Here is a 20,707-nt window from a genome sequence, read left to right as displayed (position 1 = left end):
TTGTGTTCAAAAAGTTGCTTTTTTCATTTCAAGTGGCTGGAATCACACCATCTGTGTGAGAGCAAATATAAAAAAAAAAGATTCTGTACAATACAACTTTGTCGAACAAATTTACATTTCAAAAACAAGTTCCTGCACTGACGACTGCATGAATGTCTCCCAGTGAATCTTTCATGAAGTACAGGAGAGCTTCGCTTCGTCCTTTGCATCCTCTGGTGAACGTGTCAGCATCATTCATACTATACACACACCTTGGAACTGTCTTAAGACAAAGCCACAAACACTGATGACAGTGAGGCGACTGGTGGATCAATGAGGCGACTTTTAGTTCTCCAGCAGTTCAGGCGAGGTGAAGGAGAAGTTTCGAAACTCCTCCTGGTTGATGTGGGGGATCAGAGGGTCGTCCATGGGTGTGAGCGTGGGTTCTTCCTGAGTAAAATCAGGGTCAAAGTTGTTGACGTCCTCTGCCGTTTTCTGCAGGAGAATAATTGACGGTAATGTTAACAGCCGCAACGCTTTGGACACAAGGTGAGAGAGTCACACACTACGTAATGTCTGCAAAGAGTCTTCATGATCACTTATAAACACACTATCACGCCATCAATAAAGACGTTTATGTGACTTACGATCCTGGGCTTGAAAGGTGGCTCTACTTGTCTTTGTTCCAGTTTCTCCCAATCGATGTCAGCGAAGAACGCGTGGTTGGTCACAGCGCTCTCCCCGCCCTCCTCAGCCACACAGCCCAGACGCCAGGCGGGGTTTTTGGTCAAGAACTGTGACAAATGAAAAATTGATGAATTCACCAAAGCATATTTAAGGAATCCTAAAGACATCAGTGTATTGTGAAGAACAGGAACAAAGCAGGATCACATTTCAGCGGATTATTGTTCCACAATCTATTGAAAGTGAGGAAATGTGATGCATGTTACTCAACTAGATCAAACTAGATTGTTTTTGGAGTGAATCCAAACTAGACTTGAGCCAGGAGACATCCAGTCAAACCCCACCTCCGAACAACACACCCAGAGCGTCTGGCACCTCCCACCGTGCAGCGCAGGGTTCACCTAGGTTCAGTACAGCAGGAGCCTCGGCTTCCTGGTGCCTCACACAACAAACAATAGAACAAGAGAATCACCTTTTGTACTTCGACTGCTTCTCTCCCACTGAAGTTTATAGGTGGGAGAGGAAAGAGGGAGACGCCCGCACACAAAACAAACTAGAGATAGGAAAATAAAGTGCTTATCTCGCCTCTGGGAAGGAAGAGTGGTGTTTTGGACAGTTTTGTCTCGGCCGAGGACACACACACACACGCGCACACACACACACCCCAACACACATGCACACGCACACACCTCAAGGCTGGCAGTGACATTCAGACTAGGCCAAAAGAAATGAATGAGCTTCTGTCTGAGCAGTGACAGCAGAGCAAAGTCACTCCAGAGATTAATATGCCTTATCCGCTCCAAACACTATTAACTACCAGAGACTCGGCCTCAACGGCTCTCGAATCAGGAGGTGGAAGAAAAAGAGGAGAGGGTTGAACTTTAAACCCTGGTGTTTGAGCAGTTTAAATGACATACCCCTCTCATACCACTGATTGTTTTTATAAACATACGACAATGTTTGGATTGATCTCTAAGCAGCAGCTTTTTCCATGAAAACAAACTTGCAGAGACTTGACTCCTGTTTGACTGAGGGCTACAACATCACTGGGAACATCAACCGGTGTCTTTGAGGTTGGGCAAACAAACATTATGGTTTAATGCCGACACAGCTTTGCGCAGGAATCTATAGCTGCAAGCATGAATTTGACAGTGTGATTTACAGCTAATGGTGGGAAACTATTAAAACTAGAACGGCACTCAGCACAGCGCATTCGTATGTTCGCCAAAGCCGAACAATCCTACGCACCATTGTCTATGTCTTAGCGTTGAAATATAAGAGAACAAATGAAAGGGGTCTGATTACCATAATGATTTGTCATAAAATAAAGTTAAAGACAGGGAAAATTCCTGGATCTTCCCCTTCATCTACAACAGAAAGTAATGGGTTCTCCTCAGGCCTGGGCAGCAACCCTCAAAACTATTTAGATGGAAAAAAAAAATTGAAGTATATGCGTGATTAACAACAAACAAACAAAGGAACTAGAGTGGCTCTTGGTAGAGTGCAGACCAGCAGTCCCCTTGAATTAATCAAGCTGCAAATTATAAATATCAGCCCACTAAACATGAAAAACGCCAAATCTCGCAATGTAGAGTGACTGGAAGAAAAAAAAATCCTTGATTTCGGATCCGCAATATAATTCAACGGGCTCTTTCCTTCCGCCAAGTTCCGTGGTAAACCTGGTAAATCCTGTATTCTTGCTAACAAACAAATGCAGACGAAAACATAACTTCCACGGCGGAGCTGACAAAAAAACACATCAGTAGCTACCGGTATATTCCCATTAAACCTGGACAGACCAGCAAGGGTCAATCAGTTCAGGAGAAAAAAAACTGAGGAAATGCAGGGAAAAAAACTGTTCCACCGAAGCTGATGCCATCTTTCCATGGCTCCACGTCAGCTCTGCCATCCTCACAACCAGAAACGCCATGTCAGCGTTTCTACACGGTGAAGCCGTTCTCCAAGACACCAGCAGAATGATACAGAGAAATTGTTCCTTGATTAATCTACTTAACTAGTTAACTGATGAGAGACAACTGTGATTGACTCCATTCACCATCTTAGAATTCTGTATTTGATGTTTTGTGTGAGGTACATTTAGCAGCTTTAGGTTTTAGATAAGAGTATTTCCCCTATTTTCAGATATTTTATTAACAACATGGTCAATTGATTAAAAGCTTCCCTTTTCATTACTGTATATACAGCATCTTTACTAAAAACTGGCTTGTTATTACAATAAAACAATATCAATAATTAACACCATATTATTTTAATCAATAACAATATAACAAAGGGTCAATATATACTATTTATGCATTGTGAAAGCATGTAATGGAGGTATACCAATTTATTAATCTACCGCAGATTTGCTAAATATTTTCAAGTTTTCATCATTATCTGATTATAAAAAAGAAGGAGCAAAATCTGTCTTTAAATATATATATATATATTTAAATAAATAACAAACCAACAAACTCTTTATTGATATGTTCTATAGATTTCCATCCTCACTAAACTGTGAACAACATGATGACTCAACTCCATGAACCCGTTTATAGGAACATGGAGAACCTTGTGACGGCTCAACCTTCAGTATAAATAGAGCCACGCTGTTCAAATCCACTCACACTGACATGCATCTTTATGTAATATGTGACACTGGAAGCTGTGACACAAATCAGTGAGGGGTAGATTGGTTCCAGGTTCTTCCAAGCATTGGCAGTAAGGGCAAGGATAAGAGGAGGAGAAGGGGGTGCAGGGAGAGGAGGAAGAGGAGGGAGGAGATGTATTTATAGTCTGTATGCTGTGGCTGGGCAGTGGACCATGCCTTAATATAGTTATGTAAGAGAGCAGGGCCAAACAGCTGGCTGGCACAGCTCCACGGGGCTGCCACTCACTCTGTAGTCAAAGTGTCTGAAGGGCAACAAATACCAGACCCTGATCACAGGGCGGCTCAAACCTGTCACATCCTCATATATCTCACTGCCTGCTCATGTCGCCCAGTGAGAAATTTATTTCCTCTTTGATTAGTTCCATTTAAGAGAAAAGGGCCGCAAACATTTCCTGCCATTGTATAAGGTGGACAAAGTCTGGCAGAACTGGTCTGAGGGGGGTGAAGATCTGCCCAAGAGACAAATACTAAAGCTCAGCAGACCTGGCTCTCCTCCAGCTTCAGCCACCTTTATCCACCATTACATTTTTACTGCCACTGACTGAGGAGGGACAGTTAATAGATGCAGACTCACAGCTTTCAGGATGTTCACCGCTTCTGTGCCGAGCCAAGACGCATAAACGATCTCTTCATTGAGGATGGATTCGAAGAGGTCGTCTTCGTTTTCCGCCTCGAAGGGGGCATGTCCCGACAGCATCTCGTACAGTAGCACCCCCAGAGCCCACCAATCGACAGAGGGGCCATACAGCATCTCCTGCAGGATCTGCGGGGAACATCACCACAGCAGAGCAATAAAGTTACCCATCGGTGCTCAGCATGGGAGAGCCTGAGAGCGAGCGTCAAGAGGCTCAGTGAGCAGATGTGTGTTTGATTAGTGCGTTTCCACTGAGGCTACACTGAGAGGTGTGTGTTGAGAGCAGCAAAGAGGCCTTTCATAAAACCAGACGCTCAAAATCTCTCAAGCACAGGGACACAGGCTTAATCACTTATCCTGAAATCAAACCACGTCTGTAAACTTGAATTCTGATGAGGGGATTAGAGATGGTAGCGGGGGAGAGAGGATGGGAACATATGAACTCAGAGAACCCGATACAGGAAGCTGCATGTGGTTATTTTAGTCTTTGATGCAATCTGAACATTCCCTTATCATAAATGTGGAGGATAAAGGATCCAACACTTAGTAGTGAATACTCATGAATGCGACTGTGAGTTAATCATTATGTTACAAGTGTGGTTGTTCTCTTTTTTACATTTCTGTTGACTGACAGGTGCCAGGTGTATGCAAATATTGGTGATATATATATATATATAGATATGGTGAGTGGACTGTTTCCTTGCTCGATGCCGATGGGCTGCCAAGCAGATTTATATCCGATCAAAATGGTGAAGCCTGGGGGGGGGATGAGAGCAGGCTCGGTCCCATTTCTCTTCAACCACAAACTAAACACACAACAAAACCATCGTTCTGTCTTTATCAGTTTCATTGAAGGATAAATTGCCTTTATCGGCTCTATTTGATAAATCAGTGTTCCTGTGGTTGCTTGGAAATGGAGAGAAATTGACAGCCTGTGTTTCGACAGGTTAGAGGAACGGACCTCTGGGGCGATGTAATCCGGGGTCCCGCAGAACGTTGCCGTGGCCACACCTTCGAATATGCCTTCTTTGCACATGCCAAAATCTGCCAGTTTGCAGTGTCCGTCTTTGTCAAGGAGAACGTTGTCCAATTTCAGATCCCTGCAAGGCGAGAGACAAACAGACAGAAACAGAAAGTTCGATATTTGTTTTGATGAAAATGGGAAACGGTAGAGGCTTGAAGCTAATCAGAAGAAGAGAGAGAGAAAAAACTAAGTCCAGTTGCTGGTGTTGCTTCTAATTATATCTGACGCGAGGTGAGGCCAAATGTCAAGGTCCTCTGAGGACAGGGAAGTTTCTGTGGCAGCAGGAGACATGAACAGACAAACCCCGACTGTTCGCAGCCAGGAAAAATGTGATGCATTCACTGACCACTCAGGATGGCAGGACGGAAAAAGTGCTCAATATTTATTCTGCATCCAGGGAAATAGAAAACTTGAGCTATTGTTAATCTTTTGAAGTACTCACATTAAAGTAAAGTGTCTGCTGCAAGAATAAATTCAAATATATGTAAATATTCTGTAACACATTGTGTTGGTTATATGTTTTTTTTCAAAGAAGTAACAATCTGAATTATACCTTAGCTACATAATTAGAAGTGAAATTCTTTTGACATCTGCCGAGCATCTGCTCCTCCTGAGATTTCTAAGGATGTAGAGTCATAGTCTATGCCCCCTTGGAAAAATGCAATTAGGGCTATATAAATAAAACTGACTTGACTCTGAAGCAGAAAATTATTGTTGCCTCCATGAAGGAAGTTGTATTTTCACCCCTGTCCATTGGTTTATTTGTCGGCAAGATTACGCAAAAAATACTTTTTTCAAACTTTAACATTGAGAGATACCGTGTTTTTACACAAATTTGACCTGGGAACAATTCATGAGATGAATTATTTAGGGGACTGATATTTAAGAGTGTTTGAAATTTAGTGCAGCTTGATGGAATTTGAGACTGTTGGCCCTATATGCGATCTATAAGCTGCCACTCTATTTATTAAAAATTATCTCATGGTTTAGTCTGTTGTGTTTTCTATGTTGTTTCTTTGATTAATATTAAATGTTGCCCATTTGAAGTGACTAATAATGTACATACTCATTAAACATAGATATAACAGTGTGCCTTAATTATTAATATTGACTGAATTGAAAATTAAATGTATATTTATATCGGTGGATGCATGTTCCTGACAGTGTACGTGGGTGTGTCCATAAGAAAACACTGGAACAGTCTCGTGTCAGCTGGTGCTTTGTCATCTGACAGAGATTAAAACTGTGCGAGCTGTAATCTGTGATCAGGTGACCCGGACTTTACACTGAGGTCAGTTTACAGACGCGACATGATTGAAGCCAGACAGAAGATACTTGATGATAAAACAATTTAATGCTCACAAATTACAACAACTGGGACATGAACACAACTTTAAAAGAAACTATAATTTTACATCCATGTCCTTTTAATTCCAGAAATATACTATTGAGAGGTTTCTGGGTGATTTCCTCAAAGTAAGAAGACAAAGACAATAACAGATTGTGAATGTAAAAGAGACAAAGTGATATTCAAGCACTGCTGCTTTGGTCGGATAAATCTGGTTTGCTCTAACATAAGCTGATTATGTAACAGTGACTCATGACAGTCACCATAAGGGCTCCTGCACTCATGGTAAGTGTCTGTCTCAGCAACGGGCCAAAAAAGAACAACTCTGAGCTCATAACCACTCGCACGACTGCAGCACACCATTCAGAGCATGTAAGGACTTAATACAGCAGGAGAAACCAGAATAACTGCCCTGTGGTGATACGCCCGTCAACCGGTGCAGTTTCGGCCTGCAAACTTTTTTCCCGAGGTTAGAGTGACCTTTGACCTTGACCACTAAAATCTGATCAGTCCATCAGTCCAAATTACAACTGATCAAACTGAGAAGAAGGACACACTTGAGATGTGATGTTCAACATGTTTTTTGAGGCCACCATGATCTGACCTTTGACCACAAAAAATCTAATCCTTGAGTCCAAGTGAGCTTTTGTGCCAAATTTGATAAAATTCACTCAAGGCGTACATAAGATATCATGTTCTCAAGTCAAAATATGTCTACTGTGAGGTCAGAGCGACCGTGACCTTTAACCTTCAACCACCTAATTCTAATCAGTTCATCTGTGAATCCAAGTGGACGTTCATACGTGATCTGTGTTCACAATAATCAGACGCAGAGACAAGCAACCATCTGCTGTCACCAGCGCAGAGGAATAATAAACTCATGGCCAAAGAATGCACCAGTTTAAGTTTGTGACAGTGATTTTCCTCTTCAGATATATGAATTTGATGTTTTTATAGACTCTCCAGCAAAATTATTGTCTCCAGTTTTCTACGAATGTGTCCAGCGAGACATTCATCTTTAACCAATGCAGTTTTACTACCATGCTTTCATCATCACCCGACACGCAGAGCAGTACATCACCAGTATATGCAAATAACCTTCTGCATCTATACACTGCTCCTGTGCTCCTCCACCCGCCCGCCTCATCAGACTGGGAAAACAAGTCTGTCGTAACCTCCACCTGTGGGAAGTGGGTCATTCGACTGCTGGGGATCCACGTTAACACTAAACATCTGGAATGCGATTAACCTGAGTCAGTGTTTTTCATATGATGTAACAGGAAAATTTCCAAAGAAGAGAAGAGGAAGTAACTGTGACGCACCAACTGTGTTTCAGTTTGCCTGTGGTTAGAGGACCATACTACGTCTTGTAACGAGTTAACAACTTCAGCTTTAAACACTGAATCAGGAGTCGGTCAGAGTGTTTTGTGCATTTTGCACAATGGATTAAATTCTTAAGTTTTCAATTGTTATCATTTTGCTTTCGCCAGTACTGTTAAACTTATGGGTCAGAGGAGAACCCATTAAATTTGTATCCATAATTTTTTTACTACACTTTCTTTAAAATTAGGAATTATAAAAAAAATATTTATCAGAGAATTATTCATAGATCTTGATGGAAAAAAAAGTTTCTCCTTCATAAGGGGACATCTGGGTCATTGTCATGATTGTATGAGCTCTACGGATTGCTGTTCTAGTTTTTATTATTTTGAATAGTTTATTCAGTTGAGGGTACGCCACAAGTCAACATCTCTCTGTCACATGTAAATCCATTTGTACTGAATTGCACGGCATTGAGCAGGTGTTCATAAATACATACTGTGCTTTTACTTCTCTCTTCTCGCCAAACAGTTTTCAAAGACGCTAAACTCAGACTTGAAATACTTTTGTACCCATTGCATTGTTTTTTAACACTAAATCGTCTTCTAGAGGACGACAGGAAACACAGAAGCTTTAGTCGAGTCACAAGGAGACATTCATATCCCAAAGCGCAGGGACTGAGGCTTCCATTGTTGTGAGCCTGGTGTGCGAGCGGCCATTTGGGCTTGTTATTTTAGTTGCAGCATGCGAACTGTGTGTGGTCTCTTAAGGTGACATGCCATGCTTTGTGGTGCAGACTGACAGAGAACACAAGGACCACTAAATATAACTCAGGATGTACTGTTAGTTCACATGATGCCCCCCAGCCTCGTTATCATCATGATGAAGTGGAAGGAGGCCCACTGCTCTGCCACCACACGCCTGACTACAGAATGCACTGACATATCTGAGACAGGAGCAATAACAGGATCACCATCGAAAATCTGAACATTTACTTCAATTTAGTGCTGTTGTGCCCTGTTAATAATAATAATAATAATAATAATCTGTTATTATCCTGTACCTGCTATCAAAGAGTATGGACTGGAAACTGCATATAAAATGGAACCTTTTGAGGGTCAGGGCTGCAAGAGCTTCTCTGCATGATTTTTCCAGTCTTATCCACCATTTAAAGCACTTTACAGAACATGTTGCATTCATCCATTCACACACACACATTCATACAGCGTTTTAATTCACATTGCTTTTTCTATCCAACACCATTCAAACACTGTGCGCACAGCTGTAAGGGGCAAGGACACTTCTGAATCTAAACTGGAGGTGCCAGGGATGAAATCACCTACCACGGGATTAAAACCAGCTAACATCTGGCTTTTGACTGTGATGGAAACATGACACCCGGAAAAACACGCTAATTTGGCAAGACAGAGAGGTGAGCGAGAACATTCCTGTCGTCAAACCTGTATAACCAAACAGAAAGGCAAACTCCTCTGCTGGCCAAGGGGAAGGAGTCAATCGGCTGTTTTTAGCGGGTTCATGTGCATTTAAAAAACCTGTGTATACATTCTTATTTTGTACAACCCTCTCAAGCCGCCCCCTTCTACAATTACAGATGGAAAACATTTCTCGAAGGGAGAACCTGAATAGTTTAAGGGAGGATGCGATGAGACCACAGAGGCAACAGATTTATATGGTTTATGGCCCCAAAGGCTGCACTGATGCTCCCACTGAAATGGGAAGTGAGGAAATAATGGTTGAACAAACGCTGGGAGGTCAACACATCCCTCTTAAAAGAGTACGCCAGAGATTTTTTGACGTCCCTCTCGTGAAGTTGGGAAATTTGCAAAAGTCAAATGGTCAAAATGCAACAGAGGTCAAAGCACAGCATCAAAAAGGTCCTCAACCCTTCCTCCCTTGTTCGACCACATGTTTGATAAATGTCCTAAATCTTAAAATCTGTGCTTTAAGTTCATGGTCTCCAAACCCACATGGATATATGATCCTAATTCTATTATCAGGAGTTATTATTTTTATATCACCAGTTTTTTCTCCCTCACAACCAAAATATAATCATCTATTTTGTTTTATTGTTGATTTCATGGCTGTAGCGTTGGATTTTATTCTATGGCAAGGACCTTGTATTCAAACTCTGCAGAAAAGTTGCAATATAAATAAACTGTGTTTTGATTTGATAATATTATTTAATCACAAAAAAAAATTGACTAAATGACTCGATAAAGTAATAAAACTATTACTACTATAACTGTTGCGTGTGGTCCTTTATTCTCACCTGTAGATGATGCCTTTGCTGTGCAGGAACATGAGAGCAGATGTGATCTGTGCCGTGTAGAAACGGGCTCTGGGCTCTTCAAACTTCCTGGACTTCTGGATGTGAAACATTAAATCGCCGCCATTCACAAACTCCATCACGAAGAAGAGTCGGTCCTGAAAGAGAAACAAAACAGGGAGATGACATTCAAACAGGAGCCTCACAGACGATTCCCCCTGTTATTAAACAATCGACGAGCCATGACCACGGATTGCCACGAGGAAGATACGCGAGTGCTCCTCGTCAATTTCACATGTCTGTTTAATGGATTCCTGTGCAACTAACCACAGTTTAAAGTCAGTCAGGCAAAAAACCCCTGATCAAACCCATTAATCTTTCGTTCTCATTACAGGCTGTGGTCGATATATGATCTGGAAAATGAGACCCTGGGGGAAAAAAAAGACTGCAGCAGGACGTGATGTACAAATCTTCTTATGAGGCTTCCTAAAGTGTTCAGGAGATTCAGCTACAGCTTCTTAACTGCTCTGTGGCTCAGTGGTCCTTTTTTTTTTAAATCCTGAAATTACATGCGTAGAGCCTGATAAATATGTGTTGCACATGCAAAGCAGGCAGCGCCCTGTGTGTTGCAGCTGTACAGATGAGTAATTCTTTGAATCCACATGAGAACAGTTAAGTTTTGTGTTATTTTTCTTTTACCAAATTAAACATTTTATGAGATAAATCTGTCTCTGCAGATGTTTTAATCGTGGGATGGATTTTCTCAGTCCACACTCGGTTAATGGTGCCTCTGGGATTTCCAATGTTTAGTAAAACCAAATTTGTTTTGCAAGAATTTCTCCAAACCTCTGAACTCGCTGAGCCGGAAGGAAGATAAGATTTAATTTGATGTTAGATGGTTACGATGACTGACGCTGATAAGCTGCCTTGTTGACGAACACGTCTCAAAAGACGCCCACGTTTGTTGAAAGTATCCACTTCACCACAGTTGAAACCACGACCCTCATCACCTCCTCCGCTCTTTCCATCCCCCTTACACTCATGAAAATGGACTTTAAAGAATCAATATATAACCATTCTAATTAAAATACAACACCATTTAAAACCACAGATGATGTTATACTTTAAAAGACATACTTTGTGGTTTAAATTGAACTAAAGCAGATTAGGTGTCTAAGGCTCCTCTCAGACAGGAGACTGGAGAACTGCTGCCACCTGCTGACCACTTCCTGCAAAGTAACATTGAAACCACATGTTTGACCCTCTGATCTCTTTGTTTGCACATTACTCTTGAAATAACAGCACCTGTTCGTTCAACAACTTGGTCAGCAAATAGTTCTCAGGAGTCTAAGAGAGAGTGTTTTCTACATGCGATCATATCGGCTGCACTGCAACAAATTTAAGAGTCTTCAGCTTCAGACGAGTGGATCTGCACCAAAGCATTCATCAATCTGTCAAGTTTCAGCAGGTATAATGTTTTTTGTCTTTGTTTAGTTGGTTTGAACATTCAGACTTAGCAACAACTACATCGACAGCTGACAGCGTTACTAGTTTGATCATGAAATGATGGTGGACGAGACATCAGGCGAGTTATCAGAATTCATCCTCCAGATATTTCATTTAAAAACCACACACACGAGACGAGGCCGTTCATGAAAGTTTCTCTGTGGCGATTGAAGCCAACTTTACAAAATAAGTCAAATAAGTCTTCATAGTATCATCAGTTCTGAAGCAGATTTTATCGCTGGTACAGACAATTTGATCTGAATGTAATTTATTTTGGATATATGTATTTTTTTTCTTTCTACAGAGCCATGTGGCGACCACCCTGAAGTTGACCCCTGTGTGGAGGTCGGGATGCGGTTTGAAATAGATAGATACCTCCCTGAATCAGTGAAAACAATGACCTGCTGGTGGCAGTTAAGGAAAAGTCGGACGACCCAAAAGCTTTTTTTACCATCGCTTTATATTTACAATAGCCATTGAACATTTCACTGACCCGTGTCTGGAAGCAGCAGTAGAGCTGGGTGAGGTAGGGGTGACAGCGAGCCAGTGACAGCACCCTCTTCTCTGTCATGGTGCACTCCACATCATCGTCCTGCAAAATGATGTCCTTCTTCAACACCTTCACAGCAAAAACCCGCTCGTTGGAGTCGAGCCTCGCCAGCATCACCTGCAGATCAGAACTCAGACGTGTTATTCAGTGTCACCATGACGCTGAATCAAAATAGGTGAGGTTGATTTCTGTTAGTGAAATATATTCTGTTGAAAGGAATACTGACACATAACTTAACACCTACAGTTACATTTGCTTCTGGTAACCGTGTCCCTTGGACTATCTTTGCCATTGATCACCCAGGTCATCATTTCATTAGCATTTAATTATAGTGAAAATAATCTCGTCCTTCCCACCTTTCCAAAGCTGCCCTTGCCCAGCACTTGAAGGAACGTGAAGTCTGTAAGGCCGAGCCGAGGCGCCTGCGGCTGAGATTGTGTACTTTCCCTCCTGTCTGAGAGCTCCCTCGACTGCTCTTCACTTTTATACTGTCAGGACAAAAACACACAAACAAAAACAACACTTACATTCAGTTAACAGTCATTTAAACCATTTAAATCAATCGACAAAGGATAACCGAGCCTTTGTACCAATGTGTTGGTTTTAGTGAGTCCTCCCGCCTGCAGACCCATCTCTGCAAGCCTATTGGCCAGCTCCACACTGTTGACCCCACAGTTCGGCGCCACATTGCCTTTGCAGCGGATGTGAACGTTCATTTTACAGACTGAGGAGAGACAGAAACAAAACAGGACATTTGAGATCCTGATTTTGAATTTGACACATGAACGTTGAAGTGAGTCTTACTTTTACAGTGCAGCCCCTGCCTCACGATTCCCCAGAGCAGGGAGCCACAGTGGTCACAGAAAGTGGGCGACTTGTAGTTGTGGATCTTGAACATGTGAGGGAGGTTGATGCTGAAGCCTTGGGTTATGGGCTGCAGAGAGAAGACAGAGACACTTTAAACGAAGCACTTAGGATTGCCACAGTATGTTCGCCAATGCTTGAGTATCTATGTAATCTATCAAATAATTCAAGAAATCTGTCTGTATGTGGCTCGTTTGTCTCGAGAATCATTCAACTTAGGGCCCAAGGAATGTTAAATCGGTTTTGAATAAACAGGTGACCAGCGCTCTGTAGCAGGGACGGCTGGAACTCATTTGGATTTCCCAAAGAAGCAGATACAAAATATAAATAAAATCATTTCAATCTTTTTAAAATGCTAAAACAAACGTGTGTATTTATGGCGACATTTAAAAATGCTTTTACCACCATGTATGGAAAATTACAGATCACTGTGTTCTAGCTCAGTGACCACTTCTGAACAGAAAGAGGAACCAGCCTGCTGCTGACTGCAGGTGTTATTTAGAAGTGTGTGTGTGTGTGTGTGTGTGTGTGTGTGTGTGTGTGGAGGAGGGGGCTATCTAACATCCTGTATTAGCAAAAGTAAACCTGCTTGAAATGTGTAAAATACCAGCGACAACATGGAGGACAACTCATTAAGTTGAATGAAGTGTGTGAAGCTGACAGCTAAATTGTTGCTACCTGCTCTTTTGCGGGGCTCTTCATGCGCGGACACACCGTCACGACCTGCTGGTGGCATCGTTTGTGAACCACACAGGTACACACTGCAAAGACAAGCAGTCAAACTCAGAACTCACGGCTGCACGTTCAAATAAACTGTGTCTACGGGCAGAGGAGGAAGAAAAGGAGGCGTACTGACCCTGACACTGGTAGCCCTGCTTTCCAAACACACCCCTGTAACAGAGACAGAGACACCGTCAGTTTACAGTCTACACAGACACACGTGCAGCGGGCAGCGGTGATCCGCCGCAGCTCGACTTGCTCACCAGATGAACTCCTTGCAGTGAAAACAGAAGGTGGGCTGGCGGAGGAACGTGGACATGAACTTGTGCCCGTTGACCTGGTGGATCTTCCGCTTCACTGCCCCCTGACGCTTCCTTGTGAACTGCTTGTGGGCTCTCTCCCTCGCGATGGCATCGTCTGGAAACGGGACGAGAGCAAAGGTTTGATTTCTAAATCCACAAACCAACTGCTGAGAGACAAGGTTTGGTCATATAGAGCTGATCGCTGTCTTTGTTCGTTGGGGTTTCATTGAATTCAACATAACAACTTCTACTTAAAACAGGTCACAGGTCTCTGCACTGGCCTCTTCGCAGAGTGTTTCGGGTCATGGTTTCTTTTCTGCTTTTTTTTTGCTACCCACAACTTTGTTGTTTTGGTTCACTCTTATTTTTCTATACTGTCATTTCTGGCCACAGCAGGCCTCTTTTTTCAGCAAAACGAAAACCACGAAACATTCGCTGTTCACCACCTACAGGAATCGAGCAGCATTTGTTCCTTATTCAACGGATGTGTATTTCCTTTATGAAGCAATTGATTATTTACCAAATTAAATGTCTGAAATATTTGAAAAGTAGCTGTGGTTTTCCCCCAGAGCTGAAATCATCTTTAATTTACCTGTGTTAAGCAACCTACAATTAAAAAATTTAAAAACAATGAAAAACCATTTTCATCATTTTAAAATACTTTTTTATTCACGGTGTATTTTTAACATTTATGTATTTATAAACTAACATGTATCTGCCACATACCGATATCTTCAAATATTTACAAGTATTAACTTTTGTCCAGTATTATGTTTTTTACATCCTTCTCCAAATATCAACCTGTGGAATAAATATTTGTGTCCATTCCCTTAGTAGTATTTATACACCCCTTTACATTTAGATTCCTTCCTTCCTTGAACTGAACCAGTTGGGTAAAGATATCACAGGAGAATTATGGACATTACAGTTAAAAGAATGGCATGAAGTATCAGAGAGAACATTTGCATGTTGCGCCTCGAGGCCCAATCAGTGTGGCCTCTCTCCTCGGCGCTCTTTTATTATTCAAAAAAAGTGGTGGTGTTTCATGAGGTTTGGTTTTGCAGTGAAGCCTGATGACAACTGATAAAAACGAGGAACTAGTCCCCACCAGACCAGACTTCTCCTTCCAGAAACCAACATGGTCCAGAAACCCCCACCACCCCGTTTATCTGAATTCAAAGCCTTCCTCCCATTGACCGAATGTCCTAGCTAAGTCTCTGCTCAACACAGACGTCTGAAGAAAGCAAACTGCAGTGGAAATGCTAACAATGAGGTCAGCGCAGCCCAACCAATTTGAGCCTAACTAGTGGGTGGGGCGTGCATGTTTCACGTTACTTAATGACGTGGACACTTCACGGTGAAATAGACAGGAATGCAAACAGCGTGTGTCAGACACAGAGTTTTCTGTGGGAGACAAAGACTCTGTTCGACCATTGTTACTTTGCAGAATTTCTACTTGCAAAAAAAAAGAAGCTGAATAACACCCTGACGAAAAGGGAGTAACTCGACGACAATGAAAGGGACTGAGTTGGCAGAAATGTTTAGCACCTCGGTTGAAGAATGTGTGAAAACAGAAACAGATGTTGGATGGTGGTGAGGCAAGAAGTGAAGTCAGAACCTTACCGTCAGTGAACGATCCAGTGAGTGTGATGACGACAAAGACTTTGCCCTCTGGCTCCAAGTCCATCTGCAGACACCAAAACACAGACACACAATATTCAGATAGGTGATGAGAAACAGACCAGACAGATATTCATATCCAATACAACTATTTTAGACAAATTCATTCCAGAACTAGAATGGAACTAGGCGTACATACCTCTGCCGAGACCGGACACGCCCTTTAAATTCAATCAAGCAAATTTCACACACTCTTGATATCGGTTGCTTTAATGTGACTGATTTCTTGGTCAGGATCCGTTCATTATTCTCTGTGAAACTGGTGAAAATGTAAAAATAAAATATTGCGTCTCCTTAGGAAAGTTAATAATCCTTAGTTGCACTGAACTGATTTAAACATCTGTCAGTATGTTTATATTGTATGTTCTGTGTTTGATTTATTGCTGCGTAGGCCAATGACTGTTTCCAACTCATTGGACAATACAGTTTTATACTATTCTGCTAATCTCTAAATTCCCAGAATCGCTCTTTTATAAATATTTGAAACTATTAAGGACTCAAACTAAATATATATTTAACAAAAAGGTAAATTACTTAAAAAGTCATATTTTATTATTATGAACATTTGAAGACTTTTGGTTTGTTGGAACGAGACACGAGATTGTGTCCATTCGATGAAAGCGTCATTCCTTCAGCTGTTCTGATGATGCACATATAAGTGTTTCTTTTTGCATTCTTCTGTGCCTATGTAATGTCGGAGGAATCTGGACGCCCTGACAGAAACGACGGAGCACGTCAGGCAGGTCCGGCTGGTTGCACAGGCTGATGTTCAGCTGTGAATGACGACGATTTCTGGGGACATACAGAGCGGCTTCTTCTCAGCGACGGGTAAACAAAGCGCGCTTACTTCCTGCGACAACCACGGAATGGAAACTTAGGTCAGTGAACGCTCAAAATAAATGTGTTGAAGTCACACACGGACCCTGCCTGGAAAATATTCACTACCCACATAACAAGAAAGACACAATAGGAAACAAACTGCCGCCCAGCCGGTGCATTTCGTGGCTTAAAATTCAAGTAAATGTTCATTTCACTTCATCAAAAAGATGTTGACTTTTTCCCCTGTTAGACCTGCGGATATCTTGTGTCTCAATCTACAGTCTAGACAACAAGTCTGACTCATCCAGTGAGGATTTGTCCTATCAGAGAAATCTTAATATCTCCGATCAAACAACTCAAACGCTGTTGTGCATCAGAGACTTTCTGATATTCCATCTCCCATCAGATAAGACACCTCCGCTGGACAACAGGAGATAAATTAAAGGTCAGGTTCATGTTCATTTTTTAATTAGAGTTGCAAATTCACACTTTGAGTTTCCCAGCTTCCCCTGCAGCCCATCATTCAGCAGAGACTTTGTTTTCACTGTACTAATAGATATGATTGTGAGCCTATTCTTTAAGGTGGAGCACTCGTGATGCATCAAAGATGTGGGAAATGACGCTGTAGTTTAAAAAGCAGAACATTTAGCAGAGGAGGAAGTTTCTTCTATTTTAGAAACTGGGGCCCATTTCAGCCGAGCTGGCAGCACACATTGATGGAAAATGTCGAGGAGCCATTAATAACCCACTTTCCATTTCTGTGTTGCTCAAGCCGGAGAGACAACTCACACACCACAGACGCGTGAACACTGAATACAGTCAAAACCATTTGATTTCCAATAAGTGAGTAAAAATTCAAAGATGTCACAATGTGGTGTCATGTAGTAGCAGGTGGGAGGCCAAGGAAACTGACTCTGCGGCCTTGAAAATACAGACGGTCGATGTCTCAGATGGATGAGGCCAGCTGTTTGTGGGGTCTGAGATAAATGGTTCAAGAAATTGAAAAAACGTTTAAGTTATCGACTTATCTTGTATGTCTATATGAATAAATATACGTCTCTATATATAGGTTTCTTATTTATCTACTTGAACTTACATTGCACAGTACCATCTATCTATCTATATATCCATGAACTAACAGAGAGGCAGTATTCAGCAGTGAGCCCTTGAGCACTGATCTGTGGTGGGAACGCTGTGATAAACGGCAGCGTGGGCGTGTAAAGGCTTGTGCCTCATCTGTGAAACACACCGGCCCAGTGCCGCTGCAGTAGAGCGACGGAGAACACAGCCTGCACTGTTCAGATTCAGCCGAAAACAACTCTGAGTGGGTGTCGAGAAGTGACAAAACCAAACTGCACAACCAATCACAATGTACTTAAACTAAAGACCAAGCTCCACCGTCAAACCACTTCCTCTCCATGCTCGGGGTCTCGCTGATGGTCGGCATGAAGCAGTCTACAACATTTTCTCACAGAAGGTTCACACAAAATTCATTTCCTCTGAGGAAATTGTGGCGATGAGTTGTAATGAAATATCTTGACCAAACTAAGTATTGCTTTTTTCAAGTGAAAAATGTAAATGTGTCATGCTGTGTCATGATACTACAAGTTTACACAATGTAGTATCATTCTGGTTCATGAGGTAATGTGGTCAGAAGGATATATGTGGACGGTCAACGTCCTCTTTTATTCATTTGTATTAATTTGCTAAAGTATGTGCACATAAGTTTGTGATATGTCAGCATTTGTCTTCAACCTGCAGTGTTTTACAAGCTTTTAATGTTTTCCTTGTGTCTGTTTTCCTCTTAATGTAAAGTCCTTGTCGTCACTTGTTGCCATTCTTCTGAGAAATGTAGCTTAAACGACAAAAGCTGTAACGGCTTGAGGAGAGTGTCTGAATTTTAGAAAAATTCGGCATTTAACGAGAGTTGTGGTACGTATTCGATACCACCTCAGCCTGCTCCAGGCCTGGACAGGTTCAGGTTACAGTCAGCAACACCTGCAGTGGCTTATAGTGCTACGGGGCTCAAAGTAAGAGAGAGGAGGGAAACTCCAGTTTAAACCGGGCAGCTCTTTGTTTGAGTCTGGAAGACAGAGCGACTTACAGAATACTTTACACAAGACATTTAATCTGAGCTTTGATGACGACCCGTTATTCCCTGAGTTGTCCAGTGTGCAGCTCTATCTTTAGAGACACTCTCAGTTCCTTAACGCCTCCATCGCCCTATTACGGTTCACTTTATACCCGAGGTCACTTGGGGAAAGAGAAGTGATATCATCATACATTTTATAACACAGGAAGGTTAAATGTTGTGCAGGCCTGGGCAGCGTGCATGTGTTTGTAGACTCTGCATTGTGTTCTAAGTCTTCAGAAGTAGAATTAACACCTCTGCAGAGCAGCACTGTTTGTGGTTTGATTGGTTTCAGACCAAATTTGCTGACGATCACAGTGAAGTGCAATACACTTGGTACAAATACCCCCAGGATGACTGACGCCCCCCCAACCCCAGTCTAATGCATATGGATATATTTAATATTCGACTGACTGATTACAGATCTGCACCACGGATGTGCAGTTACAGGTCCTGCATTAGTGTCTAGCAAAGCAGAGGATTTCAACTCTGACTCGTTTGTATATGTGTCGATATTGACATGTAATCTCAATTTTTCATTTTATACTAAATGAAGTTTATTATTAGCATGTGAATGCATGGTAAAACCACACAGTGTTATATCATCCCTTCCTCCTTTAATGGATAGTTGGGTGGAGGGGTGGGTCAACCGGGACCCCTTAGAAACACGTGCTCCTTGGGCCCCCTAAAAGGTGGATCAGCCCACGTTCAGAGCAATGACGGTTGGACACATGAATTCTGATTCACTTTCCACCCGAGGCAGATATTTCTTATTTTTGGGGAGGACAATAAACCAAAAGTAAAAAAGAATAGATAAAAGAAAAAATACTCCAGTAGAAGGGGGACACACATATAAACCGAAGTCCAAACTGTACAGAGTACAATTAATGTTACACTGTTCTACATTTTCAGCTGATTGCTAGTATGTGTAAAACAACTGGGCAAAAAAAAACCTGATTCAGATGTTTAAATAGTTATATCACAAGAGTTATAGTAAATATAATAGCTACAAGGATCCTACATGCGTGCATTAGTAAAGAAGCAACACACATTGACCGACCTATAGATCATATATCCCTAATTAGATTTGGTTTTATGGAAGGGGCAGATCTCCAATATTTTACTGTCAGTGAGTAAAAGTTCTGAACATTCCTAAGACTTCCATATACATCTATATATTTATATATAAATATATGTATATATATATAAATATATCAACATAGATTGATATCTTTCTTTTATACTACTTTATCTAGTACTGAGGGAGGGGGGGCATCTCTCTGTCACCCCCAGGTTGGAGGGGTCCGGACCCCCCAGTGAACGCCGCCCCTGCTTCCCACTCACCCATCCCTCGAAGGTCTCCCCGCTGTTGGAGGTCTGGATCAGGTCCTCGAACTGGATGGTGCAGTTGGCCACGAAGTCGTCGTATCCGATCGGCGTGTCGTGGAACACCGTCAGCTCGATGCGCCGGCCGTCGCTGACGTTGAGGCAGAAGTCCTCGTTGTAGGTCGGCGTGTTGCTCTTCTGCTTGGTGTGGGTCTGTCCGATCTTGTAGTCGTCCACCTTCACCACGATGTAGGGGTCCAGGGCCGGCTGGGCTTTGTGGAAGATGACGCTGTGGCGGAGGGAGAAGGTGGTCGGCTTCAGGTCCACCGCCTCGCCGATCCGCAGCTTCAGGTACCCGTTAAACTTCATGCTCGGAGCGGTACAAGTTTTTTTTTAAACAATACGACTTTTTAAAAAGTAAATAAATCCACGCCTGCTTCACATAAACTCTGAAAAACCGCAGAGATGTGATAAACTGTCATAATCGTTCCACTTTGCGTCAACTCTTGCGAACCTTTGCGTCCATCCTGCGCATTGATCTCCTGTCAATCTGTTTCAAGAAACTTCTGTCAATAGGAAGAAGCGACACGGACATGCGTTGTGCGGAGGAGTTCCGCATAACTTCAAACACACACACAGACACACACTCAGGCCACAGCAGCTCCACCTGTCACTGACGCCCCACTGTGTCATATGATCACATTTGTAGTTCCCGTTTCGAAAGAGGACTCTGCGACTACACGGACCATGATGCACCGCTTCGTCCCCTTGAAGGCGCCGCACTCACCTGTCCTCTGCTGACGGGGAGACTGTCCCCCTCTAGGGGCTAATGGGGCGAACTACAAGACAGGACATTGAGTTT

At 42.3% G+C, this 20,707-nt stretch overlaps 1 protein-coding gene across 1 annotated transcript; it reads right to left on the bottom strand.

The window, feature by feature from the left end:
* prkcha (protein kinase C, eta, a) lies at positions 1–20,513 on the bottom strand. Its single transcript, XM_053434095.1, has 14 exons — positions 19,864–20,513; positions 15,513–15,576; positions 13,851–14,004; positions 13,724–13,758; positions 13,546–13,628; positions 12,808–12,937; positions 12,594–12,727; positions 12,360–12,491; positions 11,947–12,120; positions 9,951–10,105; positions 4,930–5,068; positions 3,909–4,097; positions 627–773; positions 1–474 (listed from the first exon to the last, which is right to left on the bottom strand). The coding sequence occupies exons 1-14, from the start codon at positions 20,212–20,214 to the stop codon at positions 325–327; spliced, it is 2,037 nt and encodes a 678-aa protein (XP_053290070.1). The 5' UTR covers positions 20,215–20,513; the 3' UTR covers positions 1–324.
* Between the last annotated feature and the right edge of the window lie 194 nt (positions 20,514–20,707).

The sequence above is a fragment of the Pleuronectes platessa genome, chromosome 11 (assembly GCF_947347685.1).
Source record: "Pleuronectes platessa chromosome 11, fPlePla1.1, whole genome shotgun sequence".
Taxonomy (NCBI): Eukaryota; Metazoa; Chordata; class Actinopteri; order Pleuronectiformes; family Pleuronectidae; genus Pleuronectes; species Pleuronectes platessa.
This window is presented reverse-complemented; position numbering and strand designations above follow the sequence as displayed.